Raw genomic sequence first — 23,959 nt, forward strand, 5'->3', positions numbered from 1 at the left:
GTTGCCCCTCGAGGTCTCATATCAAGTATGGCTTATTAGAACATAGATATGAATGAAAAGAATAGTATTTTCTCCTCGCTTTTAAGTCTCATTAAGAACTTTTATTAAATATTGTATTTTTGAATGCTCTTACCTCGTTTCAATCAAAGAAACATGTCATTATCCGAGTAAAATATCGACGCTGAGCAAATAACGTGTATAATATAAAATTGCTTAATATTGATTATAGAATTTTTCGACAGACAAAATGATTAAAAGTAGATAGAGTACATATTATATTAACACTATACGGTCCGCGAATTTTCGCGAAGAACCTACGCCAATATCCGGTATTTTTTAATGAAAATCAACAAATTTCGATCGCGAAGTTAAAAATGATATAACTTTTGAACCTATTGATATATTTCAATAAAATTTTCAGAAAATACTTAAAATATATCAATGCATCAAATTGTGTCATTTATTTAACACTTGTCAACCTCTGGCCCGCGTTCCATAAAGGTAAAGTATATAATTTGTAAATTTTCGTAAATTGTTTATTATATGTTATTAGATTAGTTCAATTTGTTAAATATAATGTAAAGGAAACAGCCTATTGATATAAAGCAATCACAATATATTATTTTTTAATTTAAAAATGTAATAAAATATTCAAATACAAAATGTTTTACACCGCTATAGAATACGTATCAATTCATTTTTAGCGCTACTACTCATATCTCTGATTATCAAATATAATAAAATAACAAACACTTCACACAAACTGTGAAGTGTTTAAAAATAAATGCACATTCATTCCCGAACGAACACTAATCTGATTTATTGGTTTTATGGCTGAGGCAGTGCAGTGGCGTGCATATTTTCGAGTAAATTCAAATAAATAAAATGCACGCATATACATTCCCACCGTTTATTACAATTTGGTATTATTGTAGGAATCGAGACAATCCAATAACAGTGCAGAGGCGTGCGTAAAAAATTCATATAACAAAATCTATGAGCAATAGAATTGTAAAACAAACATCTACATTCCACAAAAATATTTGAATCAACACTCAATCTTATGGATAATACCTTTAGATAACTGGCTAGGCACGAAATAATTATTATCACACTAAAGCTGAAATTATTTGAAATAGTTTATAAAACTATGAATGTAAAATGAACTAACAACTAATACACTTTTTTTAAAATTATACGAAGAAAACCAATTACCAATATGTAGATGTAGAGGTACTTTACACTCTTTGGACATGTAAATAGTTTCTTTTCGAAGTTTATGTGAGGAACACACTTTACACTTTCTTCTTAAACGTTTATTAGTTGCGGAAATCCCCGGAAATATTTGATTGTGATTGAAAATTACACTAAAATCTCCGATATCTTCAGTCACTGGGAATATCTGACATACAATCCGCATAGTTTTCCTCTGTTTAAAAACGAATGGTCCTCCATTTTAAAAAGTTTTTTTGGAGATAAAACTAATAAAAAATATATATCCTAGCTGAAATATACTTAGATTAATTATTTTTTCAATGAAATTAGTGCAATATAAATAATAATAGCTATTATTTATGCAGTTACACAAGCAATAATCTCCCGAAAAAAGCGAACGAAAATGACAACGCGATACAAGTTCACATTTATAACTATTCTCATTTTCAAGTTAAGATTTCTATCATGGATGATGAAGCATGGTGGGTGGATGTTTCATGGGTAATAAACCATTAATGACAAATTATCAAATAGGATGCAATTTCATAGCGAAAAATCGCGTTCATTTAAAAAAAAAAGAATGCAGGTTCATAAATGGGTGACTACCACTGAAAAGGGTCGACAATTAAATTTCGAAGTTGAAGTGACGACACTGGAATATAACATTGAGTGTTTATTACCGTTTTTGTTTACGTCTCGTGATTCAGCCGTCTAGAAATGGGCTTGTAACTAATAAAAAAAATGGTATAGGTACAAAAAAAATACTGAATGGTATTACGTCCGCCATCTCTGTAAAAACCCCGAAATATTTTTTTTCCATCATGCTTTTACTTCTTGCACATGTCATTCAACCATCTGTCGATAGATCTTGCAACCAAATATTAAATTTCATATTTATTTTTCACAGTAAAGATATGCCTATGTGAGGACGCCACGTAGGCGTCACCGGATCGTAACGTTCGGCTTGCAAAGGACGCCAATGTGGCGTGACCGGACCGTAAAGTGTTAAAATGGACAACTGTTTCCAAATTAAAATTTGAGTAGTACCTATATAATATATTTATATACAGTAGAACTCGGTTATTACGATCGCGGATATATTGAGATCTCAGATGTAATGAGGAAATATTCGTTGATATTTTGGTTTATGATTTTCTCCATACATTTATTCACTGTTATAACGAGCAACTTATCGGTTATACCGAGTTAAAATATTGTCAAAAATTTTCTTAAAACTGTTAATGTGTCGATTGTTTAAAAACATTTCGACCCTAAGCAATAAAAAAGAAAGGATGCCGCCGGGATCGCATTAACTTTATGACACTAGTTAAGTGTCTAAGTACCTACCTAAATGGTGTTTTCGCCGACAATATTGAAAAAGTATCCACGCATATGGTTGAAATAAGTAAAAAATCCAAGGTTTGTGAAGCCAGTAGGTACCTACCAGCGTTCATTACAATAAACAACTTCTCTTGTAGTTTATGAATGCCATGCTTGTTTTGGGGATTTTTACGATGGTTTTCAAATTATTTTTTTTCGACTAAAAAGTAAAAAAATACCTATTCTCTGATGTAACGAGTAACGCTTATAACGAGCAAATTCGGTCGGTCCCATCTTCCTCGTAATAACCAAGTTCGACTGTATATATCAATTGACAGAATGTGCATATAGTACTTGTAAAATAATTATTTTTGTAAAAATGTATGTATGTATCGGATTCATAAATTGCACGTAAGATTTGTAATGAGGCATATTGATCTTTTAGTAATTGGCTTATTTTTAAATCTGTTGCCTGAAAAGCGGGATCATGAATGTTATTGTATTGTACGCTTAGAATAAAAATTAATCTCAATATAGATATTTTTGTATATTATAATGCTACTCGGCAGTGTCATGTCATACCTACAAAGTTTTATTTTTTCAGTAAACAACTGTGGTTAGATAAAATATTATGTTATCATGTATATAATAATAAAAAAATCGCTTGTTTTTTGACTCAAATTAATTAATCCCACATCAGTTACATAGAATTTATTGTAATATAGCAAAAAAAAAAATTGAACAATAGTTAATGTTGACATGTACCATAAAATAGTTGTAACACGTGTGAAAAAATACTTAAAAGACAATAACCTTTATTCTCTGCGTTATTTTACATTGAAGGAAAGTATGTATATTATTGATTATTTTTAAAGGTCTCATCAAAAGTGGACTGCAATTTATATTATACCTACAATAATGTACAACAGTGTTAGGTTATTGTATGCCATGATTTTTCACTAAATTTGAATTTCGACATAATCTTAATCTCGAATCTTAAGGTGTGCTGTTTTTTTTTTATTTTACATCCGCGATTTGTACGGATGCGCATCCTTTGTGGAAATTATATTGGTGTTTTGATATTATTGTTTTGCTTTTTTCTCAACACCTTCAATGTATTTAATAAAATTAAGGTTTGTTAAAAAAATATTTAGGGTTTGAATGAATTGTAATTATTGACTTCACTTATTCTCTCGGCAGTGCATATGAATAAATCTGATAAAATATATTTCTGAATACTCTTTTCTTCAGAGTTTTCTTTTTATTGCATAATATACGTAATGGGTTACATTGTTACATTATTATAAACTGACGCATTTTAGTTGCAAATAGTTTGTAAGGTTTATTAATTTCTCATTATATTTTTATGTGATAACAATTTTGTTGCTAGTTTAGTAGGTTATATCTGTGATCAAATCATCCAAGATTAATTGTAATTATTATTATTATTGTTTTATTTTTCATATACAAAAGATCTGGTATTAATATTATTTGATGAAAGGTTATTGTATAATTGTAAATCTAAACTTAATTGGTTATTGAATTGTGACGTAAAAGAAGTGTAACAATTGAGGAATATAATTATAACAAATAAATGATCTATTAATGTACCTGCAAAATTTTTAATTCACTAACATTATATCCCTATGCAAGATTACAATTTAGCGGCCAACACAATACATCATGGTGGGTAATGGGTGCCGTACATGATCCTATGTGTAGGTACGAGAGATTTTTGCTCAATGAGTAATTTTCAGATAGTGACAGGAAATTACATTACATTAAATTACCTACTGTGTCAAATTTTTAAATACCTAGCTGAATTACGTGGATTTTTAAGGTCAGTCATCATTTATTAGCTTAAATTTGGTTTTGTATGATGAAAGTATGCTCATCACTTATCACCTCTCTGATGCCAATCTAAACTTATAGCTTAAGCTTCATATCACGAAGTTTACCTGAGGAATTAGTAAGAAAAGTCAGATCAAATATCCTCTCTTCTTCAAAAAGGATATCATTTCTCTCAATGAACTGTGAAACTATTCTTCTATTATTATTTAAAGTGCCTATTGCACTTTAGTTTAATAATATAAAACATCTTTGACAAATGTTTAACAGTATTATTTTATTTATTATAGTACAATTTAGAAAACGCTTCAGAGAGTATTATCAGAACCATTAGTTAAAATTTGTCATAATTAAGTATGGTATCTGGTAGCATAGTGGTCTGTGTGCGTGGAATAAAGTAAGGTGATTCACATCATCTCTTTCTCTTACTCCTGCGGCAGCCTGAGATGCAATACGAATGATACGATGAGGACACACAAACTCACAATGGGCCTTTGATGCGATTGACTAAAATTCATCCTGCGATCGACATGCATATTGTATAATATAAATTTTTTCGTATTGCGATGTGCAAGACAAACATTTACATTGATGTGTAGTCATTGGGTTCCTCATAATTACGTTGGTTTTCTCAATGAAAAGTGACACCATCCTTAAAAGCTCCGCGAATGTTGCATGTTGATAGCGATAGTGGCCAGCAGTGGCGGCCGGTGATAATAAAATTAGGGTGTACAGTTAAAGACATGCATTTTCCTTTTTGTGGTATTGAAAAAAATCGGCAATAGTCTTCAGAGTGGAGGTAAGCTTATGCTTAAATATATACATCTTGGGGGGGTGGGTTGAGAAACGAAACGACGCTCACATATTCACTGACAGCATTTATTTATTGTCAAAGTTATAAAGTCCAAGCTTCTGGATATGATAGGTATGATGCAAAAGGCATACAAATTCTTTTCGATTTTTATTGTAATACATTTCATATGTGCCAACGTAGTTTCCACGTTTGACACTCCTAACTTCCATAAATTATAACTGATGTAAGTATTTTAGACAAATTATATCATTGGGAAAAAGCCTCATAAGGGCATATCTTATACTCCCCTTTCGGTTATTTGCATCCCACATTTCCGCATATACCTACGCGCTGTATCATTTTGATAAATACTATGGACCGGTGATTTTCAACGGGATATAGTTACTATCAGTTAAAAAAATTGCTAATACTTTTGTACACCTCAACTCCAGAATTGCACTCCAAATGGGACTGATTTGAAAGACGTATTCAACATCAAAAATACTTCGGTAACACGAATATTGTATTTGATAGAATAATTCGTGGGTCGGGATGTGAAGTCAGATAAGTCACAAATTGTCATTTTGAGATATAGCAAAAACAAAGTTCAAAAAATTCCCCACATTCCCCTAATTTTAGTTATGTTTTTTTATGAATAACAAATCAAAGTACATGTAATTGGCTTTCGATTATATGTCCTAGAAGTATTTTAACTATTTTGTTTCATTAAAACTTAATTGGTTTAAAAAAAAAGAGAATTGAGTTATCTGGATTTGCACAAAAAATGATTGACTTACCTTACTACGCACGAAGTAATATTATTATTTTTCCATAGTAAATCCGACTAATATTAGCAATAAAACACACATTTTATACATACATCTTATTGGATTATTGAACAAAATATATAAATTTAAAATTAGCATTTTTATAACTTTTTTTTAAAACTTTATTGTTATTTAAGTAGTGAAGAATTGAAGCGGCAGAGGAGGCAGCAAGCAGAAATGACACCAGGAAACTCTTCCGAATCACCCGTGAAGTCTGCGGCAGGCGACCACCGACTCCCGGAGCCATTCGTGGTCCCAGTGGAGCAATAGAGTCTGACGCAGAATGCGTCAAGAAGATTTGGAAGAATCATTTCTGCGGAGTGCTGAACCGCCCACCCCCCTTGGATCCCTTTGACATATCTGCGGAAGCTTTACTTTTGGACATTCCCCGAGCGACCGACATTTCCGATTGCCCGCCCACGCACACCGAGATAAAATCGGCTGTGAAAAGGCTCAAGAACGGAAAGGCACCGGGGGGAGACGGGATTCATCCTGAATTCCTCAAGTACAGCTTGAGCGCAATCCTGCACCCTATGTTTCATCTGATGACAAAGGTGTGGGAAGAAGAGCGCTGCCCAAGGGACTGGGTGAACGGTGAAATCATCACACTTCTTAAAAAAGGTGACCCTCTAAGCTGCGACAATTACCGAGGCATTACGCTACTCAGTGTTCCGGGAAAGATTTTGGCAAACATCATTTTGATGAGAATAAGGGACCCAATAATGCACGTCCTCAGGAAAAACCAAGCCGGGTTTCTACCTGGTCGAGCGTGTGCAGACCAAATCCACAACCTTCGATGTCTTCTCCAGCAGAGCCATGAGTTGAACAGTCCGATGGCCTGCTGTTTTGTGGATTATGAGAAGGCTTTCGACAGTCCGCACCGCCCCTCCCTCTGGATGATACTGGGAGCATACGGGATCCCTCCCAAGATCATTGCCATAATCAAAAGCCTGCACGAGAATAGCGAATGCTGTGTCAGAATTGGAGACACTGTCACGGAATGGTTCGGGGTCACGACCGGAGTCAGACAGGGTTGTGTCCTTGCACCGTTTCTCTTTATCATTCTCTTTGACTTCATACTACGGAAGTCAATACCACCCGACCGAGGCATACCTGTTACCCCCACGGTGAAGCTATGCGACCTGGAATACGCCGATGATGCTGTCCTATTCGACAACTCAATCAAGGGCATTCAAGAGACAATCGACAGGTTGCATAACAACTCCTCTCGCGTTGGTTTGAAAATCAACGCGAAGAAAACCAACGTCTTGTGCAATAGCACCTGTCCTGATCCAGATTTCCCTCTGATTAGCGATGGACAGAGCATCGAGAGCATCGACAGCTTCAAGTACCTGGGGGTACACATCACGGGAGATGGCATTTTGCAGAAAGAGCTCGCTATCCGAATGGGAATGGCTGGAGCAACATTCAACTCGATGCGAAATGTCTGGGACTCACGATTGTACTCGGTCAAAACCAAATGCCGCCTATTCGACGCTTGCATTCTGACGGTGCTGCTTTACGGTAGCGAATCATGGCACCTTACGAAGGCTCAGAGCAACCGTATACTGAGCTTCGAAAACAGATGTTTGCGACGAATACTGGGTGTGCGGTGGTATGACTTTAGGAGCAACGAGGAGATAAGAGAACGTACCAAGCAGCCTCTCATCACGCTGAAAGTGAAGAGGCGACGTTGGACCTGGCTCGGCCACGTGCTGCGGATGCCAGAAGAGAACTTTAACCTGGCTTGCCTGTTCTTCAAGCCGACCGGATTCCGGCGTCCTGGAAGGCCGCTAAATACAATCTACAGAGTGTATACGGCAGTGGCGAAGGGTGGAGGTAGGCTGTTAAGATCCGCCATAAATAGTGCACATTAAACTTTTTCAGACATACATATTTATTTTCATTGAAATAAGACTACAATTTACAGAAAGTGTTGGTTAGTTTTTAAAAATCAATTAAACACTGAGAAACCAAGCCATAATAGATAAAAAGTCAAAAAATACATGTATATCTATAAAATATCTAAAATTATGCAGTTAAATCATACATAACTTTCAATATTTTATAGATAGAATAATATTTTTTATTTATTATAGTTTGGTTTGGGCAGGGCTTAATAAAATAAAAAAATGAGCCCATAATATGTGTAATATGTATTTTTAATCCAACGAAAACAAATAAATATGAATGGAAAAGTGTGCACAATTTTGTCGTATCGCCCAAATTAGACCAAAACTATTATGGTTTCGTTTAGGCAGGGTTTAATTGATTTAAAAAAAATAACTAACACCATCTGTAAATTGTAGTCTTAGTTCAATAAAAACAAATACATATGACTAACAAAGTTTAGTGTGCACTATTTACAGCGAATCTTAACAGCCTACCTCCACCCTTCGCCACTGGTATACGGCGGAGCTACGGGATGCTGGTTTGACCTGGAACGAAGCAAGAAGACTGGCGAGCGACAGGGATTCTTGGAGGCGCCGCGTGGTGTCCATATGCTCCAGTTAAGGGGCGGATATGGGCAAAGAAAAGAAGAAAAGAAGAAAAGGCACAAAAACGTGAATATTATAAAGTTTTATCGTTATCATTAAACTTCAGTATGGATTTCTTCAATGGTATCAGGTTAAAATCCCTGACTGTCTCAAGTGACTCATAAAATTTTCTATAATACGGTAAAATATATGGAAGTTAGTCTATCAAATCTTTCATCTTGTCTCGTCTTATATATGAAATTTGTTAAAATGCAGTCGTCTCGTCGAGAGTTCTTTGAAATTTCACTATTCCCGGTTCATGTTTGTTGAATTGAAGCCACTTAACATCTCTCCAAACAAACTTATTTCCATCTGTGTCTATTTTTCTGAGTTGCAATGGTCCTTTTAATCGATCCGAGTAGTTAAAAAATCTGCGCGAGTCATTTCAGTGACTTGAAAAGGATTTTTTTGCAGCCTCGCACATTAATTTGGCCCAATCATGAGGATGTTCGATCATTCCACCAAATGTCTTTTTATTCTTCTCAATTATGCGATGGTCACTATCGCACTCCATATTATATGTGTGGCCAGAGACTAAACATTTGTGATCAATTTTGTTTACAGTCTCAGAATGTTTCACTGCTATCATGTATCCCCTCGGTTAAGTATTTGAACAGGCATGAAGCGATATCGTTAGCTCGTTAGCTTCTCTATTAGCAAGAGCCTCATGCCATACATAGCAATATCCCTGGTTATCATCACAATCATGCACTGTCAAATTTAAATCAATAGCTGTCGTTTGTTAAAGGCCAGGGAACTTTCAACAACTGGTGTGGGCAGACATTGCTGCATGTCAAATGTTACAATTTGGCAAGAGGGATCATGCAAGCTGTACTCTTTATCACAACTCTTAGCTGAATATGCAAAGTCAGCTTCGTCATGATGCTCTTTCAATTCCTCACGATTTTTATTTCTTTCCTCATCGTCGGTGGAATTCTTAATTTGTATATTAAGTTTCGCGCATTTTTGGCAAGTATCCTTATTTGGCCGTTTGAATGTTAAGTTCATGCTATGGAATATTTCTGTGTATAAACGAATATTGATGTGATTAGAGCTAATACTCTTCAAATATTGAGAATACATCTCAGGTATTGTCAAATGTGGCGGTAAGTATTTTCTGACACTGACAGAGTCCCTTCTAGAGTAATGACTCTCATATGATGGGATTGAGAGTACATTATGTGTCTTTGCTATTTGGCTATCTTCTTCGTTGTTTATTTTTAGGGATATTTTTTCCTCTAGCATCTTCTTGAATAAGTATACCGGAAGTAGTCTCACTTTTTTTTTCAAAACATGTTCAAAAAAATTGTGAGTTTCACCCAATGTTTTTATTGTACAACATTTACAAATTGGTTTCCGTAACAGTACAACAATCAAGTAATATTGAACTGTTTGTTACTTGTCGAAAATGCTGTTTTCCTGGTTCGCTTTGTCTGATACGACTTTTTTTCGTATTCATAATTTCCATTATACTCTTTGTGTAACTTTTGCCAGTATTTCGTTCAACTTCTTTATCATTTTTGAAGGCTTTTGTATCATCCTTTAAGTTACGTTTTTGATGATTATTTCTTATGAATCGAGAATGAGGGTTACAGGTTAAAACATCGTTGTGATGTGTTATCGTGGAAGCATTATTTGAGAACAAAGGGTGTGGTTCTTCAACGTCACTATCATCAGATGGTAAATTAGACTAATAATTCTCAAATATTAAAATCAGGATCTTTTATGCTGTCATCTGAATCCTCAACATACAAGTTATTGGAGTATGTGGTTGAACCTAGAAGCAAAATTATGTGTTTAGATATCGTGTACGTGTATTTAGATTTAAATAAATCATTTTCGATAAATTTTGTATAATTTACAAATAATACACATACCTACTTATTTTTATAAGTCATATTTATAATATGACTATTTTACTTACGTTTTGTTGTTATTTTTTTTCAAAATATCTTTAAAAATACGCTAGATTCACAAAATCAACACTGAGTAGGTATGACGTTTGAAGGTAAGCCAACTATGAGTAGTAAGGTAAGTCACACAAAATGTTGACTTATCTGACTACTCATGTGACTTAACTGTGTACACACCCCGTAAAATAAAAAATATGTTTTGACTGAAAATGCATCTCGCCAATGGTGAGACGTACGACTTACCTGACTACACATCCTGACCCACGAATTTATATGTCTTTTCTTCAATAATTGACATTGGAAAATTGCTGTCTTCATCTTCTTAAAAAATATTTTATCCTCTTTTACGTTGAAAAATAACACTCATACTCCACATACACTATTGAAATACCTAATATTGTAGAAATTGTTACAATGTAACGCTTTCGTTAAATAACTACTCGTCTTAGAGTAGTATAAGTAGGTACATAAAAAGTTGTAGTATGTATATATTATCCAAAGGTTATTAATAGTTTATCAAATACTTACTTACAAGTTTACTTTGCTCTAGGCATAATAAAATTATTTAATTTTTAAAGGTAAAATAATTATAAAATTGGTATTTGTATGTTGAGATTGCTACACCTAACTTAATGATCACAATATCACTCTAATCGATATTTTGATTGATTCAATATTATATGGCAAACAACGGAGCATTTACCTCATAACGTACGAAATAATAATATAATAATTTGAAATATTACGCGGGAATCTTGTACCGACTTCAAAAGCGTTTGTGAGTTGTTATTATTCGCGCCAGTCAAACACAGTATTGTCGTGAAATGTAAGCTCAGATTGGGAGGGACAGTGTTCCAAGTGAGGTAAATATTGCACGTTCGGAAATAAAAAAAGATCACAACTGAGCCCACATTATCGGGAGCGTGAAAAAAAAATCATCGCCAGGCGGTTCGATTTCTCTCCTGCACAATTAATACTACGAAAGACGTACCTATGCATACATGCAGGCCGCCAGAAATTACGCGCATTTTATGCGTGCAGATGGGTGACAAATTAAAGATATTTTACAATAATTAAATCATACAATATGTAGGTATTTGAATACGTACTTATTATTACATAGTTACGTAATGATTTGGGAGATCAGTGCACCTTTGCTCCTATACAAGAGCCGTCCCTGGTGGCCAGTCGGTGTTGTCAATGGGTATTCTTCCATAAGATTATGATTTGCGAAGCTAGCTCTTTGTTTGAATCGGTAATTTCATTAGTGAAATCACTAAAGATAGAATAACAGTAATACAAACCTCTTCGTCACTGCACTGTCGGTAATAAATTGTTTTCTTCAACACCTAGTCTAATAACTATTTCATATTAATGTCATGCGTGTATAAATGTATTCTTCAGAAAACTCAGTATTCCTATCTAGGTCATAATATCAAGAGCTGCTGCAGTGGGGTAATACCTAAATACGTTTTTCGCATTGTTGCGATTCAATTTTGTGGAGAAATATTATTTAATAGTGCACTGAAGAGAATTCAAATTTTCAATCCAACAGTTAGTGAATAAATGGATTGATGGAGGAGCTATAGAAAAATTTCCAGATGTGTGGTGTACTTTCGATTATTCCAAAATAATAACTAAATTTTTTGAATCAATAATACTGATGAAAAGATTGCAATAATTGAATACATAATAATAATTAAAACGAAAATGATAGCAGATTTGACAATTACTTTTATTAATATCACATTTTATAAAATTTTAGATTGTTTTTGTACAAAAGTGTTGACTTGAAATGAAATGAAAATAACTATGGAGATTCTTGTAGTTTACAGATGAAGAAATAATTATGTAGGTATATTACATGTGTTTTCCTTCAAAGAAAATAAAAAAAGACATTCAAAAGAAACATTAAAACATTATTACAACATGTTAGCTTTACACAATATTACAATATAATGCATCATCTCAGATGATACAATACGGTTTAACTCACCACAATTCAAATTTTTTAAAAATATATTTCATAACAATCAAGAAAAAATCTCAAAACAAAATATGGTAACATCAGGATGTATTTGCATTATCTAATTACTATCAACGGGAATTGATTTTAAAATCAAAATAATTGAAGACGCCCAAGGCTTGGGGCACGATAAACGACATGCATGGAAATATGTTTCTTGACAGTTTTAAACATGAATTACGGAGCACTGATGTGCGGCAAAACATTCACTTGTCATTAGTAGCGGTTGTTTTTTGATAGATGGCCAATCGAAATACTGGTAAAATGATTAATGACTAAATAACTTCTGATGGTAGTTAAAATAGAAAGCGTGAATTCAATAACTTTACTTTAATGGTGCTACATATTTAGTAAAAAAAATGGATTTTAGTTGACATTAAAATCAAACCATATACAGTGATGTAGTGAGTTTACCGATAGCTTTATCAAGACTAATCACCATTTTTTTTAAATTGAAAAACACTTCCTTAAATATTTTCTACTTTGACTTACGCTATGTGTGAAAATTATTTCTCATCAAAATATTTAGGTGATTATGTCACACCAAAATTATATTTGCCTTGAGACTGAATGGATTATTACGCACTGTAAACAAGCAAAAACGAATTATTACACAATCATGTCCGTTCAATTAACCATATAAAAAGCTCTACTGAAATTAGCCTCATTTTTGTGACCATGATTTACCAGTGGTTTCAACAAACTACACAGAATCGTAACACCAAATCAATATATTTTCATATAGAACTGGCTTTTCAAAAATAACAAGTCAATATTTTTGAATATATTTAATCATTGGTATAATTATTTACAAGTGGAAAGCTCAGAAGAGCTTCACATAACCTAAATACATTATTTATGAAGTTATTTACAAAATCACAAGGTTACTTTGTAGTAGTAAAGTTACGTATAATTATCGCAGAAGTAAAACACAAAATAACAAAATATAATTACTACCACATTTTCTTATAATAAATAACAGGTACCTACTATCAGATTATCATGACAATCATTATTGCGTTATACAAATTGTCGAGGTCTCAGCTTAGGCGATCGGTGTTTCGTCACCATCTAAAGAAAAATCTAATCTATCAGGTAAAATAGTGAAGGACCGAGACATTTAAAAAATATTTATACATATTTTGAACGGTGAAAATGATTGACATTGTTTACAGCTAATATTTTTTAAATCGAGAAAGTTTTCAAGTTTCAAAAACTATACTAGATATGAATAAGGATTATTTATTACCGGTAATATGTAATGATATTATTGCTTCGATTTAATGCTGTCTCAAGCAGATATGCCCTGTGCCCGTGGCACCGATTATTATTACGCTGCATCCATAATCAATATAATGGCTATTAGATAGAATCCATCACGTTTTTAATAAAGTCTACTCTCACATTAATCAATAATGTCTGTACCAAAAATAAATTATTGTATATCTATGTTTAGCGCGACGATCGAAAATTAAATAGGCAGGTATACCTTTTCATTGAATAAAAAAATCCACATTCATTAATTTCAAGTGCATTTTATTTATCATTACAGTAAATTTTTATCAAAATATATTTTGTATTTCATTAATGAAATAATAATGAAGGAGAGTTTAATAAAATAACAATGATCACTATAATAATTTTAATATACTGTTGAAAATTATCTCATATAGATTACATTCTAAAATTTCTTCAAATTTTAACTTCAAAACCTTTCGCAAAAACATAAATTGCCCAGATCAGTTTCTACAATGTTTTTCGATTTTTAATATGTTACGGGAAACATTTAACCAAGTAATATTAAAAGTGAACATTTCATTTGAAATAAAAACTTATTGAGTAGGTAACTAATTCTCCTCCTAGCAGGTACACGATTATCAAAAAATATAATATTTCGCACAAGTTAAAATACTGCCTAGCAAGGAACAGACGATTTAAGGTTAAAATTGTTAGCCCAAAAGATATATTTTTACATTTGTAATGCACAGATAATAATAAAACTATCCGTAGCCCTCACACTTGGCTAAATAATTGGATTTACAAATCTTTGATAATTTATCACTAGTTACATAGTAGGTACTTAAAAGCCTCACATTCCAGACTAGCAAATGGTATTAAAATATTATAAATAGTATTATTTGATAAAATTCAGGCTATTCAAATTAGTATATGTGTATATCTAATTCTAATAATAATTTAGAAATCATAAGAATATATTAAATATTTTGTAATATTACCTATTAACATGTGTAAATAAATTTGTACTTCTGTTCGCAGATAAGAGAAGAAACTATATTGTATATTATACAAATAAATATTTTATTATTATCACAACATTTAACTAGGCATTTATTTTACGGAAGATAACATTGAGGACCAGAAATAGCCTGTGTTAATCAATAAATAAAATGAATTTTCATAAAATTTAATATGTAAACAATAGATGGACGAAAAATTCACACGTATTTTAGTGTTGTATCATAATATGTATTTAAATATCGCCAAGGGAAGAGTTGCTCTCCATTATTTTTGAACACAGAATTACCTCGTTAATAAAATGAGTATGTATCATTTATATCCCGGCATGTATATTTCACATATTTAAAAAATGTAATGCTTTATAAAATGAATCTTTTACATATTATTGCAGTAATAGGTTTTTTCGAAATTCCAAGAAGTTGGATGACATTTACACGAGTTGAATATTGAAAATATTATATTCTATAGATATTATTTTCATGTATACTAAGACAGCTTCTCATCGACGGTTTTTTTTGCATAAATATTTTCATTAGGATTTTTTAAATAATTTTAATTAGCTGAATGAAACAACTTCTATATTATGACTGAGCTAACTTTATCCAAACTAGGTAAATTAAAATTTTGTCACGGGTAAATAATGAGTGTTAACGATAAAATAAAATTCAGTAACTATTTTTTTTTAAATACATAGTGAAGTTAAGTTTACGAGTAGACCCTATCTTACAAAAATACTAATCAGTTGTTTAATATTAATACTCTCTTTACATTATGTATACTGTTAATAATGAGGTTAATACAGGATACTTTCGTAAATCGACTACATATTAACTATTAAGCTTAAAGACATTTGAGATATCCAGGTGCAAAAACAGTTTGATAAATATAATTTTTATTCAAAGTGAGGTAAATTTTTCAGAGATGGCACACCTTACTGAAGTTTGTTTTTTGTGACATTGTTATACAATAGAATACAACACATTATTAAATAATACAATGTGTGTCCAACACACTTCCATAGAGCTACCACAGAGAGAGAAAGATTTATAGACAGATACTATTTCTTTCCGTGCGTATAAGAGGTAGGGCTAATTTTTATGTTGTCTATAGTCCCTATTGCTCAAAATATTAACAACGCTTCGCTGGTATAGGCTCTCTCAGTCCAGTCTCCCCTCGTTCTTTCTTGTAAACTGCCCGAACCATCGAACCCTACTTTCAAAGTGGTAAGTTTAAAATATATACTGAAATTTTATCTATGCATTTCAATCACTTTATTAATTACACTACGGGTAATGAAAATAAACAAAGAGATATTGTCAGAAAAAATTGGACAATTTTTTCTTCTGAATTCATACATACGTTTTTAAAAATCATAAATGACAAATTAAATTATTTGTAAAAATAAAACATCTTACTGTAAATTATAAAATAAATAGATACATAATGTTCTTTTTAATATTATAGTGTATGTAAAGGATAAGTCAAGGTTAGATGGTGTGAGTATTTCGAACAATTGATATCAAGCAGCTCAGAGATGAGAATTCATGTTCAACCATTTCGAGTTAGAATGATTAATTTAACAGCAGATAAAATAGCCATGAAAATATGATTTATTACGATGGCAGAGTTTCCTTGTTTTACTGAAGAAACCGTAGAACTACTGTTAGACAGTATAACACACATCAAGTCGGCAAAGTCAAAAATGATTCAAGTCAGAGACGACTACGCGCCGGGACCGTGAAATCGATGACATTCCACTGAGTCGGTTAATATTGTATTATGTACTTTGTTAATAATATTTTTTAATTTGTCGATGACAATATAAGACTTTTGGTTAGCGTCTCTCGTGTCGCAGTTCATTGTCGAGTGTGCAAAGCTGGCGCAAAAATCCGTCGTTAGGCCGAATATTTCTACTTCTCCGAATAACTTTCATCGCTTCCGCCGCTGTCATATTTCGTTTAATCATCAGGTATGCGATAGCGCACGTCGCACTGCGGGATACACCCATCATACAGTGAACCAGCACTTTACCTATTAGAACAGAAAGAAATTCAATAAAAATATATAATTAATAGGAATTACTTCAATATGCAGATCAGATATGTAATAAATAGAGACACGAACCTCCACTCGAAATGGCGTCACCTATAAATTTTGCTGCTATGTGGAAATATTTCGCTATATCGGTAGAAGGATGATCGATCATCGGAAAACCCATATACTTGATGCGAGGGCAGTCCATATAATAAATATGATCTGTATCCACTTGGCCGAAATGCTTCCCTTCTGCCGTGTTCAAGACATGAGTGATTCCCATCAGTTTTAAATAACTCTTCGACCTTGCCGCCTCGCTGAAAAAAGATGAAATAGTTACGAAACAATATTAATTACTAGTTTAAATACGATACTTTTTAAACATTTTAGCCAAAGAATTTCGAGTATTTACAAGGAGTTTTATAGACTATTTCCATTATGACATTCTCTGAACAAATGAAGCATGGTTAAATAGGTAAACTGCACAGGTGGTAGCACTACTAAGTTAACGTTTTTTACAATTAAATGATAATGCTGTGTTGTATTGTTGTATTATTGGCTGCTTATCTACTTGTCGTGACGGACTGTCTTTTCATACCCCTTGAAATTTTCAATTAAATCAAATAGTAGTGTGAAACTCTCTCTTGAATGAACCTGTAATGAATGCAGTCACTTGTAGCTAATATAATCCGTAAACTAAGGGTCATTTTTTGCTTCCTCTCGTTTAGGTTCCACCTATATATATAAGAAGGTTTTTTACAACATATATTTTTTTAAATTAACTCTACAATCCGATGTGGACCATGGCAATCTGACAAAGAAACCCTTTCAGATCCGACCTTTTTGACCCCATGTTAGCAACCTATTAGGTCCATACTCTGGGTAGAAACACACATTAAAAAACATTTGAATTTACCGGACACGGGATTTAAACTTGAGAGCCATGACACGTTACCACTCGTACGACTCATTTTTGATTTTACCTTTAGCAATAAGGTATTGACACCACCCAACGTGTGTTACGGCAAACTGCATATGAAGAAATTTCCGGAGACGTAAAATTATATTTCCCCTGCACACTCTCGCAAAATCTGCGGGATGTAGTACAGTACTTGCCAAAGACGAATGACCTATCGAATTGTGAACACCCGCCATCACTGCATTTATAAATATATCATCTTAAATAAAAAGTCATTATTGCAGTACGCTTCAAATAAAATTATAATTATTCACAATTTAGTTTTTTATGTATTAATACATTGGACGCTAAAGACCCGCCTAGCGCGTAACGATTAGGTGGTCATTCGATATATTTAAAAATCTGTCACATTATCCACAGTGTGGGTATTAAAAGTTCTGTCAAGCAGCACATATGATAAAAAAAAATAAGAAAAGAAACTCTTACGCATTGCCAATATACATTCGCGGGTAAACTTCATCACAATCCACATCTTTGAAAAGCCGTTCACTAGAGTTCATGGAGGTTGTGGCGTAAGGGGATCCATATCCTGGCATAGGATACGACGGAGATCGAGTTGAATTCATCACATGAAGCAGATGACGAGCCGTGGAATCGCCTCCGGGACCCTAACATATCATTTATGTCATTAGCAAAGATTAAAAAAAAATTAATGATAATTTTGAAAAAAGTAAGTCAGATATTTTTTAATATTCGATACGTGCACATGCCTCATTGTGCACAAAGAAATGCTTGACTAAAATGTAGCTTATGTAAAAATGAAAAAAAAAACACAGATAATGATGGCCCATACTGATAATTTACTCGCGATTTACAATATATTTTAATTTTCACTATTTTTTTGTCCACAGGCGGAAAAAGGTTTAAAAAATAAGCAAACTAAACTGCTTTCATTAAAATTTCACATAATACTATTATAATTTCAGTAAGAAAAATTTAAAAACAAGAAAATAATCTGGTTATTAACACATAGGCACTTGTAGAAGGGTTAATGATTTTATTAGAGAGCGCCAAAAAGATTTATTTATACCATCCAGTAATTTTCAAATTCAAAGTCATACTGGCAAAAGTAAGTAGTCTGCATGCTTATGCTTGATAGAAATATAAGTTATTATTAATGTTGCACTGTTTAGTAGATTAGGTAGATATAACAAAATAAAATGTGTAAGTTGTATTAACCCATATAAACCTCTGAAATCTTTTTTTAAATGACATGGTGTTAGAGAAATGCCAGCAGTTATAAACTGTGAGATAGAGGACTCACCACAAAATGAGTACAATACAGGTAAGAGCGTTATCATATTACACAAGGCAACCATAGATAAAACTGGATATTTTTATTTCATCTACATAGTTATTTTGTTGTGTTGGTGGCAAGGTATATCCAACGTGCTATTTCTATTTGGTTAATGTGGAAAAAGGTTGAATTTATGCTACGTTGCATAATGATAATATAGACCCACTCAAACCAAATCACACTTTTGGATTAAAAAAAAAAAACTATTGTATAAATCTCAATAGTATGTAAATGATACCTCTTTAAAAGTGTGTGGAGGTTGAGATTTTATTATGGGTAATAAGAATAAAATAGCATTAACCCTTTGCAGAGTGAATTATATTTCATTTGTGGTTTTTCTACATGAATCTAAACTATTTGTTAATAAAGTTTGATAAAATTATCTTATAATCTTAAAAAGGTTTTTGAGGATTGTTTGATGCCCAGTGGCGTGCGGTGACATTTTACTGTAGGGATGCTATTGGAAAAATACATATTATATACCTACTAATTCGACACCTATGTATAAGTTCGGAACTACAAAATGGTAACTTTTCATTAGTACGATTTTAATAAATTTTAATGAGACCACAACGTTAATAAATGCTGGAATCGTATTTTTTTAGTTATGCCTATAAAGTATCAATAGAATTTTTTATTTTTTTTCATTTTATTACATATCTTTAAAATTATTTAATAAAATGCAATGAAGTCAAAATAGCCAAAAACGCAGTTCCGACCTTTTATGTAGGTGTCGATTTGTTACGTATTATCGACTTAGGGTTTCATAACTAATTGAATCTTGATCAACGGCAGATGAGGTAGTATGGTGTGGCAGTGGCAAGGGGAGGAGGTAGGCTATTAAGACTCCACATAAATAGTGCACACTAAACTTGTTCAGTCATACTTATTTGTTTTCATTGAACTAAGAATACAATTTGCAGATGGTGCTGGTTACTTTTTAAAATTTAATTAAACCCTGCCTAAATCAAACTATAATCGATAAAAAAAAATTCTTCTATTTATAAAAAATCTAAAATTATGTATGGATTAATAGGCACATTTTAAGATATTTTATGACTATTATCTACAATGGCTTGGATTAGCAAGGTTTAATTGAATTTTAAAAACTAACAAACACTATCTATACATTGTAGTCTTAGTTCAATAAAACAAATACGTTTGAGTGACAAAGTTTAGTTTACACTATTTATATCGGATCTTAACAGCCTACCTCCACCCTTCGTCACTGTGGTGTGGTATTGTAGAGTGGTAAGTGTGCAATATTCTAAACGTACTTACGTAATATTCTAATATAGAACATGAATACTAACAACCAATCGTGAAAGTCTCAAGTAATATATAATATAGAATGCTATATCCCCAATAGATACAAAATATTATATAGAAGTTTATCAAATATTTCAGGGGATTCTATGCATCGACGTGGACCGCACGCCATTGTTTATGACCGTTCGCTATATTCAAACTAGATATTGCAATCCTGGTCATAATTTTCAATAGCAGGATTTAGGGATTAGTATTCATGATTCCAACGTTGGTAGATAGAAAATTTTGTTTGTGATATAAACATGAATTTTTACTAAGATTTATAAAATCGATGAGCCCAACGTAAAACAACATCTAAACTATTGTCTCACTAGTAAAATGTACAATAACTGACATAATATTATGATATATGAAAAAAATAAAGTAAATTTTAAAGAGTTCAATAACAATTTTTATTGAAAAACTAAAAACTAATTAAGATACTTTTTAAATCAAATATTTCAGATGAAAAATATAAGAAAGCGAATCCTGAAATCTTGGTATTCCAGTATATTGGGATCAATAAATTTAGTGGTATCCCAATGAATGCACACCCTAATCTATACATATAATTAATAATATATTAATTTCTCGCCCGCAACTCTTGAAACAAAAGAAGTTCTAGTCTTTGTTCTACAGGTATTTTAATTAGTGAGAAAGAAATTTTAATCGACTCTACAGTGGGTCTAAATTATGCCACCGGCCATTTTAGCCGAAGAACCCATCATCAGGACAAGTTACAAACTCTTATCAATATTTTGTGAATGCTCCACATTTCTGCAGTAAAAAAAACACAATGAAGATATTATGTTAATTTCTTATTTTCATTCAAAAAGTATATTTCAATAGTAAAAAAAAAAAGTCTTTGACGTAATTACCTACTGCATGTATGTATTTTTACGAGAAATGTGAATGTAATATAAGTGACTGGATTGTGGCCGTATTACTGAAAGGGTTAAGCTGTAACAGGATACTACACATTTTCAAATTCACTAGGGTAACTAATCCAACAGATAAACATCGCTAAAATCCATGCTACGATGGGAAATACACATGTTAAAATTAGAAAAAAAAAACAACATAATTATATGTGACCCAACCGGGGAGGGGCATTGGTGACTAAAGACCAGTCCGGGAAATTTTGCAGCTAACGGGCCCAAATCTATAATAATAATTATATCAAATTAATATCCAGAGCGAGCTGCTAGCTGTAGACCAAATTGCACTAGGCATGCAAGGTTCTATAGGAAACAAGCGTTTTACCATATTGGCCTGAATAGATAAAGTGAAGCATACTTGAAAATATTAAAAAAATAGAGGAACAGTATAAATTAAAAATTAATAGCCATTATTATGCACTAATGTTTGAAGCCACATATCCAAATAATAACGTATAAATGCCAACTGTCAGAAACCTTCAATTTCAATTAGAAAAATTTAAACAGGCACAATATTAAGATTGTTGATGCATATTAAAATTTCTTCGACTCAAGTGCCATTGTCTCCATATTTACGAAATAACAAGATATTGAAGATAGGCACTTAATTATTTGAGTTTGTCAATAACATTGTAATATCTGAATCTGAGAGTAAAGTGACTTAAGTGAAATATTTTTACTTGAGGCGAAGAAATTCCGTTATGTTTTCGTACATCATTAGTTTAATTGTGAATTATTGCAGCATACAAATATATGTAAGTATTTCGAATAATAGTGTATGCATTTTAAATGAGATGATATTGTTTCACGACCTCACTTCAATATTTTCTTTTTTAAGTCACCTACCTAGCTAAATGGCTAAAATTTGATTTAGTATGCCAAATACAACTATCCTATTAATATGCACCTTTACTTGAAGGTTGAAATGGCATAGTATACTTAGTTACATTTTAAAATACAAAGCGATGAAAATTTAGATTTTAAAGAAAATGTAAAATTTTATAAGTAATCTATTCGAGTGAACACAGTATTATACCATCACTGTAAGGAAAAAATCTCTAAAAGGTTGTCAATTGTACAATGCTATTGAATTTCAGAAGACATGATTTGATTTATTATTACTAATATTGAGTTAGCATCTACTCGGTACGACTCCATTTAATTATTGCTACTGTCATGTCAATTTGTAGTGAGTACTTTCTTGAAAGAGTTAACATTTATGCGATTAGATAGAGGATCATGCACTACCGATATTAATGAATATGGTCTCGATACACAAGAGCAGTTGTAAACCAAATCACTAAGCTAACAAAATCTGCAGTTTACTTAAAATAATGTCAATATTATCACGTAAATAATGAGGAGACATGAGGATTGTTAAAAAAGTTTTAAATGAACACAGCAACAGCAGCTTTGAATTTTCCCATCAATGTCTCATTTCTATTACATTATTTCACATATCCAATTTGACTACCTACATTAGTGCGAGGATTATATAGGTATCTAAGGTAAAATCAGTATAAGTGAAGACTTCCAGATCTTTTTTTTTCGTAGAAACATGTCAATACTCTTGAGTCAATTCTTTATAATATCATGATCATGCCGCTAATGTGTAAATTCGGAATGTGGGCTATACTTTTACTCGTAATTAGGTAGGTACTAGTATTTATGCTAAACGCAAATTGATTTGGTTTCAAGTTCTGAGGTGTTCCAAATTACAATGAAATTATTACTGTTAAGTTTAAGTACTACTTTTAAGAAACAAATGTGCTTGCTTCAAATTGGACGGAAGAAAGTAGACAGTCTAAGAGATAATATTGACACTTCATTCTCTAAGGGTAAGTAGGCAATGTTAACTCAGGTCATTCATTGAAGACATTTTGTACCATGAGAGTTCTTATGTAGGATCCAAGTCTCTGTTCACTCGCTGCCGAATATGAATGCACGCGAGGGAACGTGGTTTGCTGCCAGGAATACAAAATGATAAGTTGTTGAAAGAATGGATTAGAATACATTATAAAGCTTCAATAAAATCCAACATAAAACTTCACAATACATAATTTAGTAAGTTTATCTATCACAGGTGATAATTGCTATGCGTTGTCACGCATTTTAAGATTTGTTTCCAGTTTGTCAAATAGGCTCAATGGTAGCAGCAACATAAATTAATAGCGAATGGAATTCGATTTTGAAGTCTAGAACGAATGCGTAAATAAAGCCAGTTAGGTTATACTGTCAAACTTAATAATAAAATCATACAATACTTTCATAATTACCGACTCTCGCCAACTCATCTTTTAAGAGAATATTATAATATTGGTCGAATAATATTAAGCTGAATAAAAAGATAACACTTTTTCGACCTAAATAACTAAAAAAAGGCTATTTTTGAATCACTTAGCCCAGTGCCCACTTTGGTATTCTAAATTCGATCTGCTCGGCAGTGTTGCCAATTCAAAATTTTAAATTTCAGTAGATTTTAACAAAAAATTCAGTAGATTTCATAAAATATCAGAAGATTTTGAAAAATGTGGTTTATTAGATATGATTTAAAAATAATAAGAATAACAATAACTAATAATATTAATTTACTGTAAACAATGGCGCTCTTGGGTAGAGTTACAATGCTTTTTATGTCAATTTAGAAGTGTATAACATCAAAAAA

General features: G+C 32.3%; 1 protein-coding gene across 3 annotated transcripts; it reads right to left on the reverse strand.

The window, feature by feature from the left end:
- Positions 1 to 15,142: 15,142 nt before the first annotated feature.
- LOC147072263 (dual specificity protein phosphatase 3) lies at positions 15,143 to 23,737 on the reverse strand. 3 transcript variants are annotated; one of them, XM_085946410.1, is made up of 5 exons: positions 23,571 to 23,729; positions 23,181 to 23,258; positions 18,178 to 18,359; positions 16,863 to 17,089; positions 15,256 to 16,769 (listed from the first exon to the last, which is right to left on the reverse strand). In XM_085946410.1, exons 1-5 carry the CDS (start codon positions 23,586 to 23,588, stop codon positions 16,573 to 16,575), a joined length of 702 nt encoding a protein of 233 aa, XP_085802536.1. In that variant the 5' UTR covers positions 23,589 to 23,729; the 3' UTR covers positions 15,256 to 16,572. The 3 variants fall into 3 exon arrangements, with proteins under 3 accessions (XP_085802538.1, XP_085802536.1, XP_085802537.1); XM_085946412.1 differs by lacking the exon at positions 23,181 to 23,258 and having other exon boundaries at positions 15,143 to 16,769; positions 23,571 to 23,737; XM_085946411.1 differs by lacking the exon at positions 23,181 to 23,258 and having other exon boundaries at positions 23,559 to 23,737.
- Positions 23,738 to 23,959: the final 222 nt, after the last annotated feature.

This window comes from Rhyacophila brunnea, unplaced genomic scaffold (assembly GCF_057557595.1).
Source record: "Rhyacophila brunnea isolate RB1 unplaced genomic scaffold, BYU_Rbru_1.0 scaffold_2, whole genome shotgun sequence".
In the NCBI taxonomy this organism is placed as follows: Eukaryota; Metazoa; Arthropoda; class Insecta; order Trichoptera; family Rhyacophilidae; genus Rhyacophila; species Rhyacophila brunnea.